Source organism: Homarus americanus, unplaced genomic scaffold (genome assembly GCF_018991925.1).
Source record: "Homarus americanus isolate GMGI-L3 unplaced genomic scaffold, GMGI_Hamer_2.0 scaffold26351, whole genome shotgun sequence".
NCBI classification, from domain to species: domain Eukaryota; kingdom Metazoa; phylum Arthropoda; class Malacostraca; order Decapoda; family Nephropidae; genus Homarus; species Homarus americanus.
This window is the reverse complement of record NW_024724368.1, coordinates 7,528,803-7,548,802: the sequence shown is the minus strand read 5'-3', so window position 1 is coordinate 7,548,802 and position 20,000 is coordinate 7,528,803. Positions and strand designations below refer to the sequence as shown.

The 20,000-nt window shown below is 37.2% G+C and overlaps 1 protein-coding gene across 1 annotated transcript in view; it reads right to left on the bottom strand.

Annotated features, from left to right (window-relative positions):
* Positions 1 to 20,000, bottom strand: part of LOC121864255 (pyruvate dehydrogenase protein X component, mitochondrial-like) — a 34,360-nt gene that overhangs the window by 9,882 nt on the left and 4,478 nt on the right. The window contains exons 2-5 of the mRNA XM_042363333.1: positions 19,095 to 19,276; positions 14,710 to 14,882; positions 6,264 to 6,415; positions 3,144 to 3,301 (exon numbers count right to left, since the gene is read on the bottom strand). Coding sequence (XP_042219267.1) covers positions 3,144 to 3,301; positions 6,264 to 6,415; positions 14,710 to 14,882; positions 19,095 to 19,276 — 665 coding nt within the window. The remainder of the gene's footprint in view (positions 1 to 3,143; positions 3,302 to 6,263; positions 6,416 to 14,709; positions 14,883 to 19,094; positions 19,277 to 20,000) is intronic.

The window sequence follows — 20,000 nt, the reverse complement described above, 5'->3', positions numbered from 1 at the left end:
TTTCGAGTCCCAACGTCAGTGATTACGCTGTGTACTGACAAAATTTTCGTTTGTAATTCACTTTAAAATGGCTGGCAAGCTTAAAAGTGAGTTTTTTGGTACTGAGAAGAAAAAGAGACCCATTTTAGATTTTCTATGTATTATTTCAGCATTTTCGACTTACGACTTGGATTTGGGTTTCTAACTCCGTCGTAAGTCGGGGAACAGCTGTAGTTTAAATTTTATCTTAGAATTACTGAAAAGCTGTTCCAATTTGGTGAGCATAAACACAACAGAGGGTGAATTTTTTGTAGTTGCATTTTCTTTTCCCAGTTACTTACTAAATATAGTATACTGTATACAAATGTAGGTGATATTCTTATTACAAACACTAATTTCCATTTTGAAAATAAAGTTATCCCAAATATCTGCCAGGATACTAAACTTGTGGAACTCATCATGGATGCTAAGAAGCCTTACCTAGGTATGGCAACTGAGTAGCGAGTCCTCAACTTATTGAGTAAAAATTTCTTCCTGTAACATTTTGGTATCACATCTCTGACCTCATACAAGAATAAAAAAAAGAAACAAAAGAGGGGGGGTTATTGATATAGCATGTTGTTGACTCCAACAAATTTTTCTTAATTAATAGTATAAAGAATCTCAACAGGATCATCTCTACTAAACGGATGCAGGAACATAACCTTATGTGGTCTCCACTTTAGTTACAATTTAAAAATAATGTTACACAGGATGTGATGTTACTCCAGGATGAAACATTCAAAGGCATAATACTATACTGCAATAGTGACCTGTCTCTGGATACTCTTGGGTAGTACAAACTTGTTAGAATGAAAACAGCTCTTATGAGTTATGACAGATCACTTAGAGAGGGTAAAGGTGATGCACTTGAATGCAGGAACTTCAGAGGCCTGAAGCTGCTAGATCAGGTTATGAAAGTTGTTGAAAGTGATCAAGAAATTGATAAGGGAACAGTGGACATAGATAAAATGCAGTTTGGGTTTATCCCAGGTAAGGGGACTACAGGGGCAATAGTTATGACCAGGCAACTACTGTACAAGAGAAATATCTAAGGAAAAAGAAAATTATACGAAATATACAGTATGTAATCTTAGAGAAGGCAATTGACAGGAGTCAAGAGTATCTTGTTCAAGTGGTTATGGCATTGTATAAGGGCTCAAAAACCTCTTTGTGAGAGTAAATGTGGAGGAAAGTGAGGAATTTGAAAGTGGGAGTTTATTTACCACGGTGTAGGAGGCAATGTCATGGGACTTTAGGACTGGCCTGTTATAGGATGTATGCTGATTACTTATTGCTGATAGCAGATAGTATTGAAGAGGCAGTGGAAAATTTTAAGAAATGGAAGGATGAAGTACAGGCAAAGGGCCTGAGACTGAATGTGGCAAAAACAAAAGTACTGTATTGATTACTGGTTTGGGAGAGGGACCCATGGTGGAAAGTGGTTATGTGCTGTCTGTAAATAGAAGTTTAGGGAGTTGCTGCCTTTATTAATGGCAAGAGGATCCTCACTTCGAATGAAAGGAAGAATGTATGTGGCTAATGTGAGAAGTGTGATGTTATGTGGCAGTAAAATATGGACAGTTAAAAGAGGATACAAGTGGATTTCAGCAAGCTGAAATGAGAATGGTGAAGTTGATGTACAATTTGACATGAAGATGGGAGGCCCTGTTCAGAGCCAAGAAGGTGACTGAGTACTAAGAGTACTGTATTGGTGAAGTCCTGCGTGGAGGCAGGTTCAGATGGTTTGGGCATGTGGAGAGAATGGTTGAGACAAATTGGGTCAAGATGAGCATGAGCCCAAATGTGAAGGGAAGAAAAGCTAGCGGTAGGTCAAGAATCACATCGGTAGAGCTGCAAACATGGAAGGTGCCTGTAAAATGATGATGACTTACATACTGTAGGAAATGAAAAAAAAAAAAAAATAAATAAATAAATAAAATGCATCCTATGATTCTGTACTGTAGTACAGTAGTTCATTGAGACAACCCCCAAAATGAAAAATATTATATACGGTATGCCAAAAATTATTAGACACTAACCCCGTCAAAAATGAATACAAAATACATTTTGGGTACAGTGAGTTCTGCTATAACGCGTTTTGACAATACGAATTGGCTCTAACGCGATTTATGAATAGAGGAACGATATTTGTATAATGCGAACGCTTGTTTGCTGTAATGCGATTTTTGCTTACTATTTCTCCAATTTTGTGGTATTAACTGTGAATATGGTAAAGAAGATCTCCAAGAAGCGTTCTGTGAATTGCATTCCCGGTGATGATCGTAAAAGAAAGGCTATAACACTTGGAGAAGCTCGATGTTATCAACCTCAAAATCACCCTTTTCCCCCATCAAGTTATATTCATATTTCTTCACATTAAAGTGTTACATTTACTGTATGATTTCATTATTAGATATGAATGTAACATTTATTTAGACTGTGCTAACCTTTGTGTTAGGCTAACTACTAAAAATTTTTCGATTTCGAGTAGTAATCTGCACCTAACCGTATTTTCTCCATAAGCCCTGTTATTTCTATTACGCGAATTTCTATAACACGATGTTTTACAAGAACACAACTATCACGTTATAGCAGAACTGACTGTACCCATTTCCTTCATCCATTAAAATTGTGGAAGTACAGTACCGGTATATCTAATTAATATTTTGAGACTGCATTTTTTTTCAATAAAAAGTGTTACTTAATGAAAACCATGAATTTATTCACATACGTACTTTCAGTATCAGTGGCCTTCTTCCCATAAAATTTTAGAAAATTCTTTTCCCACTAGTATTTGAGAACATCATCTTAGAAATTTTAACTGCTTATATTCCTCATAACACAGAAAGAATAAGAAATTGGCCCAAACATCAAAATTAATCAAAAATTTTTTCATGTGCACCCTTCAGGTAACAATACCTGTTCAGTGCTTGTCTTCATTTCTGCAAAAAAGTTTAAATTACTGAAGTGAGCATCACCACCTTCCCCATAAACTATCTAATCTGTAAACTCACAGCTTTCATTTCAGATAAGATTACACATTATAAAACCCTATTGTCAATAAATTATGGCCGTAAATGTATTTCAATAAACAAAATATTTAATAAGACACGAGTACAAACCTTTGACTGTGTTAGTCTTTTGGCAATAGTTTTCCTCATGTTGGTTACCTCTATATCATCATAGCCATCTTCAGATACACCAATGATTGGTGGTGAGATAGGAGCACGTGGTGGTGCAGGAGTTGCAGCAGCAGGCTTTGGAGTCTCAGGTGGAGGAACTGGTGGGTATACAGCAGATATACTGATACTTAAAGTTGGTTTATGTAAAACTCTATCTACATAGATTAAATATTAATGTATACTGCATGTCACATCTAATCCCTTGTGCTCCCTCTGTGCTGAATAAAATCGTCTGGCATTAGCCGATACTACAGGCAATTTCTGATTTTTGTTGTGTCAAACAACATCGTTTCGAGATAAAGCTGTTTAATAATTTTGGAACAATATTTATTATAAGTCGCTGAAATCTGATGGTGTCATTTTGAATCTCGTGCGTGCCAGTACTGTAGGGCAGTGTGGAAGTACCATCACCTGCCCACCTCACTCACATGTTCCCAGCCTGCCAAAATTCAGTCTCGTTCTGCCTTGCTGGCAACCACTAGTGCTGCTCCGTGCATTATTTTTTAGCCCAGCATTCAAGAAACTCATCACCATACCTGGAAAACATGCTGCAAGCAATCCTGCTGGTACTCATGCCAAGAAATCTCATCTTTCCATGAGTTTAGACATGAAAACTGATGTGAATCAGCATATGGAGCAAGGAAAGTGCGCAGTGGATGTTGGTTGTGCTTTAAATTTACCTCCTACAGTGAAAACTAAAAGTTTCTGCCCAGAATATAACTCGAGGTAGTTTTTTTACATCAGTCATGAACACCAAAACCCCATCAGTTTTTCTCAGCTGAACCTTAAACATCCAAAGCATCAGCTTCATCAGGTAAGTCAGTCAGTGTCATTCATTAGTTTTCATTATCTTTTGTACATGAAGAAAAAATTAGTCTGTGTATGGACCTGTGTCCTGAGTGGCAGAGAAGTGTCAGGACCTCCTGACTGAATTACTCTGAATAGTTAAACTGTACTTCAGGATTTGTCAATAAATTTGCTAAACTAAAAAAAAAAGTCACTACTATAATTTTCATAATCATACTGTACATGAAACTAAAAAAAAGTCAATGCCATTCGCAATGTCATTCGTATAGTTTTCATTATGTTTAAGTACAGGAGATGAAAAGGCTGTGTCAATAATGTTATTTTCATGTTTTTCATTCAGGAAGTGTGGAGGCTGGGGAGGAGAGTGATGTGCCTTTGGACATCCTTGGCTAGTTGAAGTTCGAATGTTTATTTTAATTATTATAGTGACGCTTAGTAACACTCATGCACCATGACACCATCCTGAGTCAATAATGATCTCGTCCAAATGGCAGACACCTGCTGGGATGGGGACATAATAAATACATGTCAGTGTTCACAAGCTTACCTTGGCCATAGCTACATAGGTGAGCTGAAAAGAGGATGGGCATCCCCCCCCCCCCACCCCCTGCCTTTTTTTCCATTCCCAGAACTGTCTTTCTATAGCAGGGGTTCTCAACCAGGGGGGGAATTTCCCCCCCTCAGGTTTCCAGGGGGGGGAAAACTGATACTAATATGGAAAAATAAAGGATTTTCAGTAATATATGCATATTATTTGGAATGCACTTTTTGAGGCAGACAATCTTGGAAAGGAGGGGGGAATGACATTCTGGCATATGGTGATAGGGGTGCATGGGGCAAACAAGGTTGAGTACCACTGTTCTATAGGATGTTATAGGGAACCAGTCTAGTAAATAAATTTTGTTTACCTATTATGCAGTAGGCAGCTACCAAACAGGGAGGTACTACTGCCTGGGAAGATATTGGAAGCATAATGTGTTGTCTAATGGTAGACCCTGCTGCCATATGGCACCACGAAAATTGTGATCAAGTCCCAGGTTGCTGATCCGTCTTTCTGCCACATTTACACACAATTGTAGGGTCTCAATTGTTTCTCTTACATAACAACACAACATACATACAGTATAGCATTTCTCACTATTGATTTTTTTTCATTCTTGTATTTCTTTGTATTTATTATTATTATTGTTATTATTATTATTATTATTATTATTATTATTATTATTATTATTATTATTATTACAGTGTTTTCATTATTATTATTATCATTAATATTTTATTTTACTTTTTATTATAAATTTTATTTACTATGACTTATTATTATTATTATTACATTTTCGCACCCCGGGCCCCGATGTGGTCAGTGACCTGTGCCCGGGTGGGCTAATCCCCGTAAAAAAAATATTTATATACAGTGGAGTCTGCATTTATGGGGTCAATTGAACCCGTGGAGACCCGCGTAAAACGAGAAACGCGTAAATGAAATAACAGAACATAAGGGATTAATTGAAATAGAGACTGGGCCGACCCCCAAACTCCACTTTTTCCGACACAATACCTACGTTGTAGTAAAAATATCTTAATTTTATGATGGTATGCACATACAATTAATATTTAAGAGAAATACAGTCGCCGTTTAATGTCCATTCAAATAATGGACTCAACTCCCCCCTCCCTTTTCCCACGCTCGCTGGCTCCTCCCTCTCTGAGAAATGTTTGGGTGAAAACAGTAGGCTTACATTTTTAGTAATAAATAATACCTCAGACTAAATTTAGGATAATATAATTGACATTGCTGGATTCCTTGCAAGACCAGGAATATTTTGAATATAAACATCATATATTTTGCACAAAAGATAAAATTTTTGTTCTTTCTAATTAAAATTCTTACATTAGATTTAAAATTTGTATGTCTAATGCAAATTTTATGATGTTTATATTTAAAATAATCACAATCTTATAAGAATTCCAGCAATGTAAATTATGTTCTGGCCGGGTAATTTGTATGAATTTTATGAGCTAAAACAAATATCTTCAGTAAATACAGTAAACAAATTATACTTCACCTGCATAGATGACCAAATTTACCAAGTAATTAAAGCTTTTCATTCTGGCAACGCACCGCGTAAATGACCAAATGCGTAAGCAAAAGCCGCGTAAATGCAGACTCCACTGTACAGTATATATTTTTCACAATATTCAAGAACAGGTAATAAAATATTGTATCACCAAGACAAAAAATTATAATCTAACCTGCTGGTAATGGTTTTAACTGTAGATTTTTTTCTTTGATAGCTTGTAAAACATCCCCTTTCAGAAGTCTACCATGTGGACCTCCAGCAGGTACTTGATCAGCTGAGAGTCCATACCGCTCCAGCAAAAGGCGAACTGAAGGCCCATAATTGCTGTAAAATATTATAGTTTACAAAATATTGAAATAACAGTACTTTCATACAACAAGAATTAGAAAAGATAAATAATTACTATGACATTAAAAGTGAAATACACACAAGATTTCATTTACAAAAAAATTTGAGAAGGGAAGAAATAATAAATCTCCTTTAAAACAACATCCAAGTGGATCTAAACCACGCCTGCAAACTGTTACCATGGTTAGGTAAATAGTGAACGTGTGATGTTACTGTATATTAATGAAGTCACAGCTAGACTATTGCTTGTCACCTTCTTTAACCCACCTACCTAAAAAACCACAATTTTCTTCCACATGGAAAGCTATTGCCATGGAAATACAGCTATTATATAGTATATACTGTAGTAGTAGGGTGTGTCATACGGAGGCGAATTTTTTTTTTTTGAGTTTGAAAAATCGGCCCATGGTATTAATGATGTAGTTCTATGTGCAGAATCATGTGATATCTTCAGATTTGAAAAGTTTTCATTTTTTGCTAGGTAAATTTTAACTTGAAATCTTATGAAAATTCAGTATTCCCACCCTTTTACCAACACCACTAAATAGCTTATTTAAAGTAAAGTAAATGTATCAGGTTATTTATTAGGATGAAAATGATCCAGAATAGTGAAACGAATGATCTTGACACACTTATTAAATTTAATATTCCTTTAGAAAACAAAATCATCAAATACAAAACCGGTTTTACTACTACGACCCGGTGATGCTGCACACCATAGAGAACATGCCTTTCTTGCTTCTGTTTCTACTCATCACCTCCCTGCTGACCACCTGAGCTCGGATGTAGCCTTCCCTCCTCTCCTGGCTGTACACGTGACTGCTGGCCTCGCTCACTTGCTGTACACAACGCTCTACAGTATACTCTGGGTGTGCGAGGGCCAGGCAGGGACATGCATGGGGTTGTCCAGGAAAGCTCTGACTTAAACATTGGTGAGGCTGCAGGTAAGAGGGGGCTCACTGCCAGCCTGGATGTTATCCAGATCTATGAGATCAGTGAGGGTCTTGGCACCTAGATTGACTTCAGGAGTCTTCCTGACCCTGGAAGAATCGTCACCAACTGATTCGTCATGCCCAGATCCTCTCATAAGTCTCATATCCAAGATCTTTTTGACTGCCACTCTTCTCTCCTCCTCATCCTTACTGCAGAGCATTGTCTGCAGAACTGCCTCGGGATGAGCATGCCAGGAAGATCTCCTCACAGTCTGCTCCACACAACCTTCCTTGGCTGACTCCTCAGGAGCTCAAGCTGGAAGAGAACATGCCTCGGACCTTCGGAGAGCGATATTTCGACCTTGAGTGTTGAACCAATTTGGCAAGTAGACACTCACGATGAATTGGACAATAATAAGTCTCGGGTTACAATGAAGCTGGTTCCCTTTCAGTTTAGCGATGGCGGCCCAAATTCTTCACAGAACCTGAGAGCCGTTGTGAGCCACCTAGAATGTGAGACTGGACCTATCTGCAGGTAACCAAGTCTATCAGGCATGACCCCAGTTTTGATGGCACTGCAAATCATGTAACCATAGTACTGGTCAGTACTCAGGTCGTCAATGACAGTATGTGCAAAGCTCAACGAGTGGAGGGCCAACTGTGATTTTTTCAAAGCTCGGATTTATTTCTAACTCAGTGGCAGAGTCCAGCATCTTGCCAAGAGGACCAGACCATCTGTTGTTTGAAAAAGTCTTGCCATCCAGCTCCTGGATCAGATGTCTGAGTGGCAACTCGTTGGTGTGGAGGTCACAAACAATCCAGACCAGCTTCCTCCCAATATTCCGCTCTATCCACTGTATGACCTCCCCTTGCCACCCTGTGTTCGTGTTGGTGCTGTCCTCCAATGGCCTGCAGGGTCTGGCCTATGTTCCTCTCTCTGGGCCAGTTCACAATGTTATCTGCCACTATCTCAGCTGGTTTCCTGATGTCATCTTTCTCTGGGTGAAATGCCACAAATACTTCCCTCCTGGTTCACTGCAGCAGGAGTAGTGTTCCTCCTTCACCATGGCAGGGAACAACTTGTCAGAATCTCCAACTTTCATGAACACTTTAGTGTCATCCCTTCTCCCATCAAAGAACAAACAATTGATTCCATTTTCTCTTATCCCCTTATCAAACTCCTCTTCTAGGTTACTGACAAGTTTCTCCTGAGCTCTCCTTACTTTGTTATGATCTATCACCAGGTGAACATCATCAGGTGTTGTCAAACCACCGTCAATCCAGGCAGCTGTTGCTATCTCTGCAGTTTCTCTGAGACCAGTGTGGTGTCGCATGCTGGCCAGAGCTATGCTCGGGATATCTTTCCTATTTCGAATCTTATGCCTGGAAGGTTTGGGATCATTATTTTCTGGGTTAGGGACAAAGTCACCATTCTCCTGGTCAGCACTCGGATCAGCCATGGGGAAGTCATTAAACTCTGAATCAGCTTGACTCCAATCATCGGCCTTTTTTACCTCACCCTGGGCCTTCTCAAGTCTCTTTTCCTCGGCAACTCTTCTCCTCTTCTGTCTCTCTGTGGCAGCCTCCTGTCTCTTGGGCTCCGGAATATCTTTGCTAGAAATCATGAGAGCCCTATACTGCCAGTCTTCTCTCTGTGCTTTGACAAATGCCAGTTCGATCATAGGAATCTTCAGTTCACGCTTGCAAATACAGGAGATGTGGGCCTCGGATTTACAGTCACGATCGCATCCAAACTCAGGACAGAGAACAATTGGGCACTTGCAAGTAATTATGTCAAATAACTGGTCCAGTTGCTTGGCAAAGCTGTCCTTAACTGCAAGTTTTCCTCTCCCAAGAGAGATATCTCTTGCCTTTTCCCAACTGGCTAGCAGTCTCTCACTAATCTTCTTCTGACTTGTTATGACTGGAGGCTTGAACTGAGCATTAGCCAGAGTGTACTGTGCCAAGACAGCTTTGGTCATATCACTGGCAATGTCTTTGTTTGTGTAAGTTCTTTGGTTCTTTTCACTGATTTGCCTGATTAAAACACCGTATCTCAAAGCATCTCTCAATGTAGGCAACTCCGACTTCAGGAGCTCTCTCCCAGACCCAAGATAGTGACTGAGATGGCTGGATTTTTGGTTCCTCGTCTTGACACAAGCAGCCATAAATATTATCAACTTATAAATGCATCAGAATCTGAAACAGAAAAAAATATTGTTAGTTGGGTTGTTAAAGAATGAAGTCAGAAAGCAATGTTCACTATTTAATTGTAATGCACTAATGCAGCTGTACGTTAGATTTTCGATAAATTTCACGCTAAAATTTACCTAGCAAAAGGTTGCAAAATATTGAAACTGAAATTATTTTCTGTTTATATACACTAAAATCTACCAAAAAAGTGATGGGCCATTAGTTTTAGCTGATCTTCCCTCCTATGACACACCCTACTGTAGTAGGGCATAATTTTTATGTACAGTACTGTACTGTATCACTCAATTATTTTATAAACTGCAGGAAAAGTCAAGCCAAGAGGTTGTCTTTTATGATCCATCAGTGACAGAAAGCAAAGGCGGATATCGCTTAATCTGGACAAAATTATTTAAATAAAAATAATTCGGAAATTAAAATAATTAAAATGAAGTAGTAAAAATTTGTCTTCAGATGACATGTCTACAAATTTAAAGGGACGAAGGCATCCGCACGTGTGACACAGGTGCCTGAGAGTTATCAATTGTTGTTTTGGGGAATATTATTTCATTCACTCTAGTAAAGATAGTGTATCTTATTATATTATCATAGGTAAATGCATGGTTTATTTAATTTGTTTATCACTGTGCCCATCACTGTTTTCAAATTCGACTACAAGATATGTATTTCTCTCGTACGCCTGGCAATGGGAGCGAGTGAGTGACACTAGTTAAAGCGTCGTCTGCAGTTGCATCTCTCCTTCCTCCCTGCCATATTTCACTGGATTTACTGTTATTATTAGTGTTTACTGATATAATAGTGTTTAATAGTGATTAATCATGGCATTTGTATGATATATATGGACACAAAGTAGTACCTTCAGCTGTATATTATTATATTACTCTTATATTACATAGAATTAATACATGTTCTGCAGTACTTTACTATACATAATTAATAAGAGTAATATAAGAGTAATATAATAATATACAGCTGAAGGTACTATTTTGTGTCCATATATATCATACAGCATTGTAGCCAGGTTAAAATTGTCACTGGAACCACCAGGCTACTAGGCCAAGTTGTGGTGTTATGGTTGTTTTTCAACTCGTATTTTTGGGATAGATATACCGTACGTAACTTTCTTCAATTATTTTTACTCTGTTACAAGCACACATTTGTGAAAAAGTAAAAGAAATAATTGTCCTAGGGGAAAACACAAAGGGAATATACATTTCTTTGCACACGAGTTAGCCTGCTGAGTGAGGGATGGGAAGACGGTCGTGGGGGGGGGGGGCATTGCTAGGGAATTGGCGTGCCAGCTGATGTTCGTTACTGTGGTGAAACGGAGTAATCTGCAAATGGCAGCTGTGTTGAACTTTCATTTGGCTCTTATTTACTGATTTGGCGATACAGTATTTTTTGTTGGTATTACAGTATATATATATTTTTTTTTTATTTCTCACATTTCCTGTTACTGTATACAGTACAGTACTGTATATTATTTTAAGAAAACTATGACTACAGGTGAAAAACACACACAAGTTTTTTCTAAATACTCCTTTCCGTAAAATATGGCACAGTACGTACTGTATTTTTGGTGTTTTTATGTCATTATTTATCGTTTTTATACATTTAGTGCATTCACCGTAGGCTGAAGTAGCATTCATATTTTTTGCATTATTATTGAAAAATTAAACCATGACCATGGGCCCTAGGAAAGTGTTTGGTATCCATAAGGGTGACGAGAAGCTTAAGCCAAAGACCTTATCAGTGAACTAAAAGTACGTGTACAGTACTTTACAGCATGTACTGCACACTCATTTTTAAAATTAATTTTGATTAAAAAACATGTACAGCATTTTTTTTTTATAAAACTTGAATACTTTGGTGGTGTACTCATTTATTGTTTAAAATGGAGGTCTTTTTGGAAAAATTTGCTCTAGGGTGGACGACCTCTTATCCGGACACCCCTTCCCCTCAATTAGTCCGCCTTAGTGAGGTTTTACTGTACTATGTGGTTTATTGGTTTTTTTTTTTAATAATTTCCTGCTAAATCATAAACCTTGAGAGAACAAGAGGACATAAAGTGCAGGTAGTTCTCACTTAACATGAGTTTGCACAACTCAAAATTCATATTAGCACAAGGAACCAACTAGGGAAAGTTTGCTTAACACAAAAAGTTCCTGGTTTAATAAGAGCTGCAACATGTCACAGCATCATCAGCCTGCCTCTGACTGTCCCCTAGGTTGCACGCATATCACGATGGAGTCTTGATAATTCACGGGTTAGGTACCAGAGACTAAAAAATACCCATAAACTATAGTAGTACTCCAAAACTGCTTTAATAAATGCTATACATCGTACATAATACTGTACAGTAATACCTTGGTTTACGCGGTTCTCGTTTACGCGGTACCTTGCCACAACGGGATGCCAGAATTACGCGGTGAATTTACCCATTTACACGGGTGAAGTATAATTTGTTTATTTACTGAAGATATTTGTTTTAGCTCATAAAATTCATACAAATTACCCGGCCAGAATATAATTTACATCGCTGGAATTCTTATTAGATTGTGATTATTTTGAATATAAACATCATGGAATTTGCATTAGACATACAAATTTTAGATCTAATTTAAGAATTTTGATTACAGAGCAAAAATTTTATCTTTTGTGCAAAATATATGACGCTTATATTCAAAATATTCCTGGTCTTGCAAGGAATCCACCAATGTCAATTATATTATCCTAACTTTAGTCTGAGGTATTATTTATTACTAAAAATGTAAGCCTAATGTTTTCACCCAAACATTTCTCTGGTAGGAAGGGAAGGTGGGGGGGTAGGGAGGGAGGGAGGGACCCAGCAAGCGTGGGAAGAGGGGGGGAGCCGGAGGTGGGGTATTTTGATTGACAGATAGTGTCTGGGTCAAGTATAATTTGTTTATTTACTGAAGATATTTGTTTTAGCTCATAAAAGTCATACAAATTACCTGGCCAGAATATAATTTACATTGCTGGAATTCTTATAAGATTGTGATTATTTTGAATATAAACATCATAAAATTTGCAATAGACATACAAATTTTTAGATCTAATTTAAGAATTTTGATTAAAAAGAGCAAAATTTTTATCTTTTGTGCAAAATATATGACGTTTATATTCAAAATATTCCTCGTCTTGCAAAGAATCCAGCAATGTCAATTACATTATCCTAATTTTAGTCTGAGGTATTATTTATTACTAAAAATGTAAGCCTACTGTTTTCACCCAAGCATTTCTCAGAGAGGGAGGAGCCAGCGAGCGTGGGAAGAGAGGGGGTGGGGGGAGTTGAGTCCATTATTTGAATGGACAGTAACTGGCGGCTACTGTATTTCTCTTAAATATATTGTGTGTGCATACCATCATAAAATTAAGATGTTATTTTTAATACAACGTAGGTATTGTGTCGGAAAAAGTGGAGTTTGGGGGTCGGCCCAGTCTCTATTTCAATTAATCCCATATGTTCTGTTATTTCATTTACGCGTTTCTCATTTTACGCGGGCCTCCACGGGTTCAATTGACCGCATAAATGCAGACTCCACTGTATTATTATTATTACACCCCCCCCCCCAAGCCCCGATGTGGGCCAGTGACCTGTGCCCAGGTGGGCTAATCCCTGTTTAAAAAAAAGAAAAAGAAAAACCACACACACACCAGGCTACTGGGCCAAGCTGTGGAGTGTTATGTTTTTTCAACTCGTATTTTCGGGTAGATATACGTAACTTTCTAAACGTATTTTTACTCCGTTACATGCACACACCATCCTAAATGCACATTGTGAAAAAGATAAAAGAAATAATTGTCCTAAGGGCAAACACGTAAAGGGAGGAGAGCGCAGAGTGTAGCTGGTGGGGAGTGCTGCTAGGGAATCGGCGTCCCAGTTGATCTTCGTTTACTGGTGGAGCAGATAGTGTATGCATGTGGTGAGTGTTGTACTTTCATTTGGCTTTTATTTACCGGTTTGGCAATAAAATTTGTTGTTTTAACTTATTTACTGGTTTTATTTTTATTTATTCCTCACATTTCCTGTTACTGTATATATTATTTTAAGAAAACTATGGCTGAGAGGTGTTATGGTTGTTTTTCAACTTGTATTTTTGGGTAGATATACGTAACTTTCTTCATTTATTTTTACTCAGTTACATGCACACACCATCCTACATACATATTGTGAAAAAAGTACAGTATTACACCACAATTATGGACATCCTTCATGTTGGGTTGGCTAGATGGCTACAAAAGAAATTTTGTAAGTTTGATCTACATATCAACTCAGCTGGCGCTCAAATACCATTCATTCTAGAGACAGTAATTTTTACGAGGAAAAAACTGCCATATGGCAACCCAACTTTAATAACAAAGCATGGAGTTGACTTGAGGGTAGATTCACATTTTTTCTACACTAAGATACATTTTGTTGTCTTGTTTCTCGTTATTTGTGAGAGGATTTTCCCATTATTTATTTATTTGTATATGTTTTGTGTGTGGTGGTTACACACCTACTGTATACAGTACAGGTAAAAGAAAACTTTTCCTAAGGGCAATTACATAAATGTAATACAGTATACGTTTCTTTGCACACGGATAAAAATGCCCCCCCTGCCTCCCCCCCATTTTGAGATCCAAATCCCCGCTAATTTTAAGGGTATGCTGTACCACAATAACTCTTCTGGGGTCGAGTGGGAATTTTTTTCAGGAAATTTATTATCTAACGATGTTTTATTAACCCAGTACCAAATGAACCAAAAATAATATGGTAATTGTAGTGAAATTACATTTTGTTGTATTAATAAGGTCTCACTTTCATTTGATTTATTTATAGTTTTATATTATATTTTCTTTATTTCCAAGTCAAATCAGAGAGCTGAAATGGTATTTAAAAAAGTTTATGGTTTCTTGTATAAATAAACAGTGGCAGCCTAAAACTGAGGCGTGTGCCACTGTGGCATTACCAAATGGAAAACCTGCCAGTTTCAAAACTAACCAGATTAAAAAAAATGGTTTTCAGGTAAATCTGCTTTCCTGGAAGCTGTATCAATAATTAGGAAAATAATGCCTCTTGGCAGTAAATAAAATGTCCTTCCAATACAGTATTATACACACCCATGATCCGCAACAGGAATAACTGTGGGTGTATCTGTGACTGATGGTGCACTAGCCACTGAAATGGAGTCATCATCCATTGCAGGGATTTCTATGGTTTTCCAATCTTCCCCTTCAGCTGCCATTACTGCTATCAAGGTGCCAACTTTCACATCTTTTGTGTCTTCTGGAACCTGGTAATACAGGAAATCACGTTATATATCAATGGCTTATGGAATACACTCTACATAAATCACTTGACAAATAAATTAAAACTAGATTTATCAAAACACATACCTGTAGTACAGAAATAGAATTGTACAGGATTGCATAAAGACTCACTTGGTTGTTAATATTTTCGGTTTGGACTAATTATCAGCATGGTTGTTTGTTTTTTAACTGGCAGACTAGTGTGCCCTTTGACAGACAACATAGCTGACTAGTGCCAAATGTATGAAATTTCGGGGGAATAAAAAAAGGTGCATGCAGTATAAACTACTGAAGAATTCTCAATGCTCAAAATATGAGTTTATTCAAACTTCAATGGATAAGTATGTTCTTCATCATGTCAACAGTCTTATAGGTACATACTACTGTATTCACAATCAGAGGCGACTGAAAAAATGCACATATACTGTACAGTATATTCCATAGTTTCAAAGTCTTTTTCATATTGTTGAAGTTAGTGGACTGAAGGAGGATGGTTATGGTTCAGTAAATCATAAATTATCAATTCTCTAAAGATAATAAATGGAAAATTTAAGTATGAAATCTAATTTTTCAGCCAAGGGGAGGAGACAAATGACCTTGTATACCACCACGGAAGAAATCCCTGACCAGTTTGCTGTGGCCAATGGGCATGACATCCTCCAGCAGGAGGTTAAACAGTTCCTCAGCCAGTTAAGTAATGCTGACAAAATCTTGAATCCCTGGGATATTGGTTTCTTCAAAAGCTAATGAGACTTTAGATCACCAGGTTGAATCCCCATTACATTGCATCTTGTTCCAAATCTCTCATTTATAAATATGAGCAAGTTCTGTGGTCAACACCCAATCCCTGATGGGTTGAGAGACCCTAAATTTTAGCCAATATGTCACCCATGCTTGAGCTACGACTGATGCAGAGTCACCTGTTAGTATTCAGGGAATCATCCTACCTGCTGGGTGTGTTCTGTACTTTTGGTTTAATACATGTACAATATACATTCAATTTTGCCCTAAAACTAACACAACAGTAATAGTGCTAATAATGAGAAAGAATTACAGAAATGTTGGAAATTCTGCAAAAAACTGGACCAAGGACAGTCAATGAACAAAGTGTGTTGCCAGTACAACTTAGAAACCCAAACTATGTAGTATGCCTTAAAGAAACAGAATGAGAAATCATTTTATGCCAATCGCAAGTCAAATCGGCCTCCACGGCTAAAAGGGAAAATCTCAATAATCCTAAAGGCACTAGCCTGGATAGAGTAATATATGTTGAGGTTGTGCAAGGAAGGGAGGACTCCCAAAGACTATCATCCGATTTTAAGTGTCGGACATTATTGAAACGAGTTTAGGACTGATAATATGGGTTGCCTTCAGAGTAACCCAGTAAGAACTCTATCCATAGGTTAGGTAAAAGCACAAGTAAAAAAAATTATCACTCGTGATATTTTACTGATGTAAAAGTGTGAAGTCTGTTCCATTAATGACTGACAAATTTAATCATGTTCTGGTCATTTCAAAACTATAATGTTCTCCATTTGTAAAGATAAAATCTTGCTACATAACTATTCAAATGGTGTGAAGATAGAACTGTCACAGTATCTTTGAGGCAAAATTAACAGAACTACATAGCACATTCCTTGATATTACACAATGAAGATATGCATTAAAAATTTAATTGCATCACATTGCTGCAATTAAAGATATATGATAAAAGGAATTTCCGAATATGCTGTGGTTTATATGTACCAGGGCAATCTGGGCAGTGCAGCAATTAGTCTCAAGAAGCAATTATCAAAATTAATTTTAACAGTAGTACTGTATTATATGTACAGTATTACCCCACTTTACCCGGTTTCACTTAACGCGATTCATCTACTCATATACGCGGGAAGCGGCGCAGGCACGATGAGCACAAGGTCGCCCAGTCATCAAAACATTACCGAGTTCTTCACCCGCCACCCACCACAGCCGGCCCAAGTCAGTGATAGTGATAATTATAGTGAGGATATGGACTTATATGGACTTTGAGGGGTTTGACAAAGAGGCCCTGCAAGCCTCTGTGGTGGATAGTGATACAAGTGATACAATTACAGGTGAGGGCCAATAATCTGCCCTCTGCCTCGGAACCAATATCCCGTGTGCCCAGCCATCTTTTCTACTAATGTAAGTGTTAAAAAACCTAATATTATTGATATTTCTCTTAATTATTAATTGTGTGTGCATACCATCATAAAGTTAAGATAATATTTTTACTACAACATAGTTGTGTGTCGTCAAAAAGTGGAGTTTGGGGGTCGGGCCAGTCTCTATTGGAATTAATCCCATATGTTCTGTTGTTCACTTAACGCGGTTTTCACTTAACGCGGTACCCTGTGGGTTCAATTGACCGTGTAAAGCGGGGTACAACTGTATCATCCCATGCACTTACAAAATACTGTACTATACTGTACAGGTACATTAATCCTATACTCAAGCATGACCTTTTAAGAATGTTTCCATGCATATGAATGAAATCAGGTGATTTAAAAAAAATATATATATATATATATATATATATATATATATATATATATATATATATATATATATATATATATATATATATATATATATATATATATATATATATATATATATATATATATATATATCCCAGGTCATAAAACTTCTAATATACACTGCACCACCCAGATGGCATACCTGGAGCATGGTAATGGTTTCAAAGTTTGGGATCTTGGGGAAAGGATGAGCAAGTTTCACAGTTCTGCTACTGCATTCAAGTGCTTTCTCTCTTTCAACTACTGTAAATGAGTGAGTTAAGTTTATATTTGTAAAAACTGTCACAAAATTTTCATCACTATCTTTTAATTCCTTATTATGGAATGAGTGCACATCAGCATCTTTTAAGACATCCTTTTTTAGTTCACCGTTTTGTGAATTTGAACAAAAATTTTCAAGCTGAATTTGAGTTAACTCCTCAGTAAGGTCTATAGGTTGTGGATCAACATGTACTGCTGCCTCTAAAGGCATAGTCAAGGTTGGCTTCCTCATTTCTTGATACTTATACTCATGTAGAGAATTACTTTCCAGAGGGATAACAGATGGACCATCATCTACTAATGGCTCTATTTCTGCAAAATTCTTCAGGTTTTCGCTCTCAACATGGAGTAATTCACATTTGTGAACAAATGACTTAGGAGTTGAGAAGTTGAGCATAACAATATTTTCTGGTTCATCCTCAGGTTCTAATTTTGATTGGTGGTGGACAAATTCCGATTCCTCGGCCAACTCTTCCAATGATTGAAGGTTTGCAAGAACCACCTCAGGTGAGTCTACCACTTTAGTCAGAACATATAACTGCTCTATGACATGGTCACTATCTGCCTGGTTGATATTTTCTTTCACCATTTTTTACCTTCAACTTCAGTGGATGAAACTGCAACTTTCCCACCAGCTTCTATTGGCAAACCCGGCAAATCCTCCCATCTTTTAACTACCACATTAGCAACATTATCATCAACCTCTTTCCTATGATCATGATTATCAAAAGAATCTTTTTCACACATTGATTTATTAGCAGCTTTGTCTTTGGAAGCTAATGTATGCAATTCTATTTGTAACTTTGGTTTTGTCACAGTGGATTCTTCGAATTCTCCATTTCCCTGAACTTTAAGTAGGTTTAATTTATAATGCTCCATTTTACTTTGACTGATATTGGTTCTCTTGCAATGGAGTGTCTACCTTACTGTTTAGTACAGACATCTCAGTAAATAAAGACTCGGAGCGATTTGCAGCTTCATCTTTTCTGTCCTTCCCTCGCCTTATTTGTTTTCTGTGTTGAACATCTACCTCACTTTCCCAGATCTCTTTCAAGTGTGCACCTTTAAGTAATGGCTTTTCATTATCTTTTTTCTGGAGGAGTATGTTATCTGTCACATCTGATTGATGATTAGCTGCCAACTCACAGTGTGCTTCAAAAAGGTTGTTCATAAATGATCCACTCTCATCATCTTCACCAAAACCCAAAAATCCAGCTGAAAAAGAAATGATTTGTTAATATTCCAACTTTAAGGTTCCACTAAAAGAAGAACAATCTGCAAATCTGCATCAAATCTGTAGAGAAAGAAATGGTATTAAAAAAAATACAAACCCTAAATTTTATGAAGATGTACTAGTATACTAAACTGTACACATACCAAAATTTTGGCTAGGGTGCCTTCATCCTCAGTATCCATGGAAACAACAGCTTTATCAGTTTGAATGTCACATAAAACATCTCCTGGTTGAATAGGATCACCTTCTTTCTTCAGCCATTTGATTATGGTTCCCTCCATCATGGTAGGGGAAAGTGAAGGCATTTTAATGGGCAATCCCTGTGCTGTGGAGGAAATAAGAAGGAAAAAAATGCAATTAAAATGCATCAAAAGCACTAAGAAAATAACTGTATGCATCCAAAACAGTTTGTTACTTTCCCCTTCTAGCTGTGCTTGGGTTATAATTTCCAATAGTGATGAAGTAAAAATCTATTGAAGAGTACCGTATACATTTTTTAGCAAATCTTGAATAATTTTAATTTATCTGGGGTACAGTCGCCCACAGTTCCACCTGTTACATTTATTTGTGGGTTTTATGAGATGTGGCAGTTGTGTTTGTTTACATCAGAGTAAAACTCCCAGAATGGCCAGACTAAGGATGCTAAATAAGCATTTCACCTATCTCTCTGAATGCCAGCTTTTCTTGCATGGTTATACAATAGTTTTAATACAGGTTACAAAATAGAATGTCATTGGCTCCTATCTGCCTGACAGTAGCGATTGTGCGAGGTCTTTGACATGAGAGGGAGAGGTAAGCAGTTCTCCTTGCTGGGTAGGGGAGAGGTGCACTGACATATTGTCATGTTTAGTAATATGTCCTCATTCTCTGAATGCTGATATTTTATACAGTACAATATGTGGCTTTAGGTAATGTTGGAATAAACCAATGAAATGTTATTGGATCCAGTCTTCTTTATTATGTGGACAACATTCATACTCTCCATGTAATTTTTTTTTTAGCAAACTTGGGTATAATGAAGTGTAGCTAAATTTCAAATGTTATTTCTA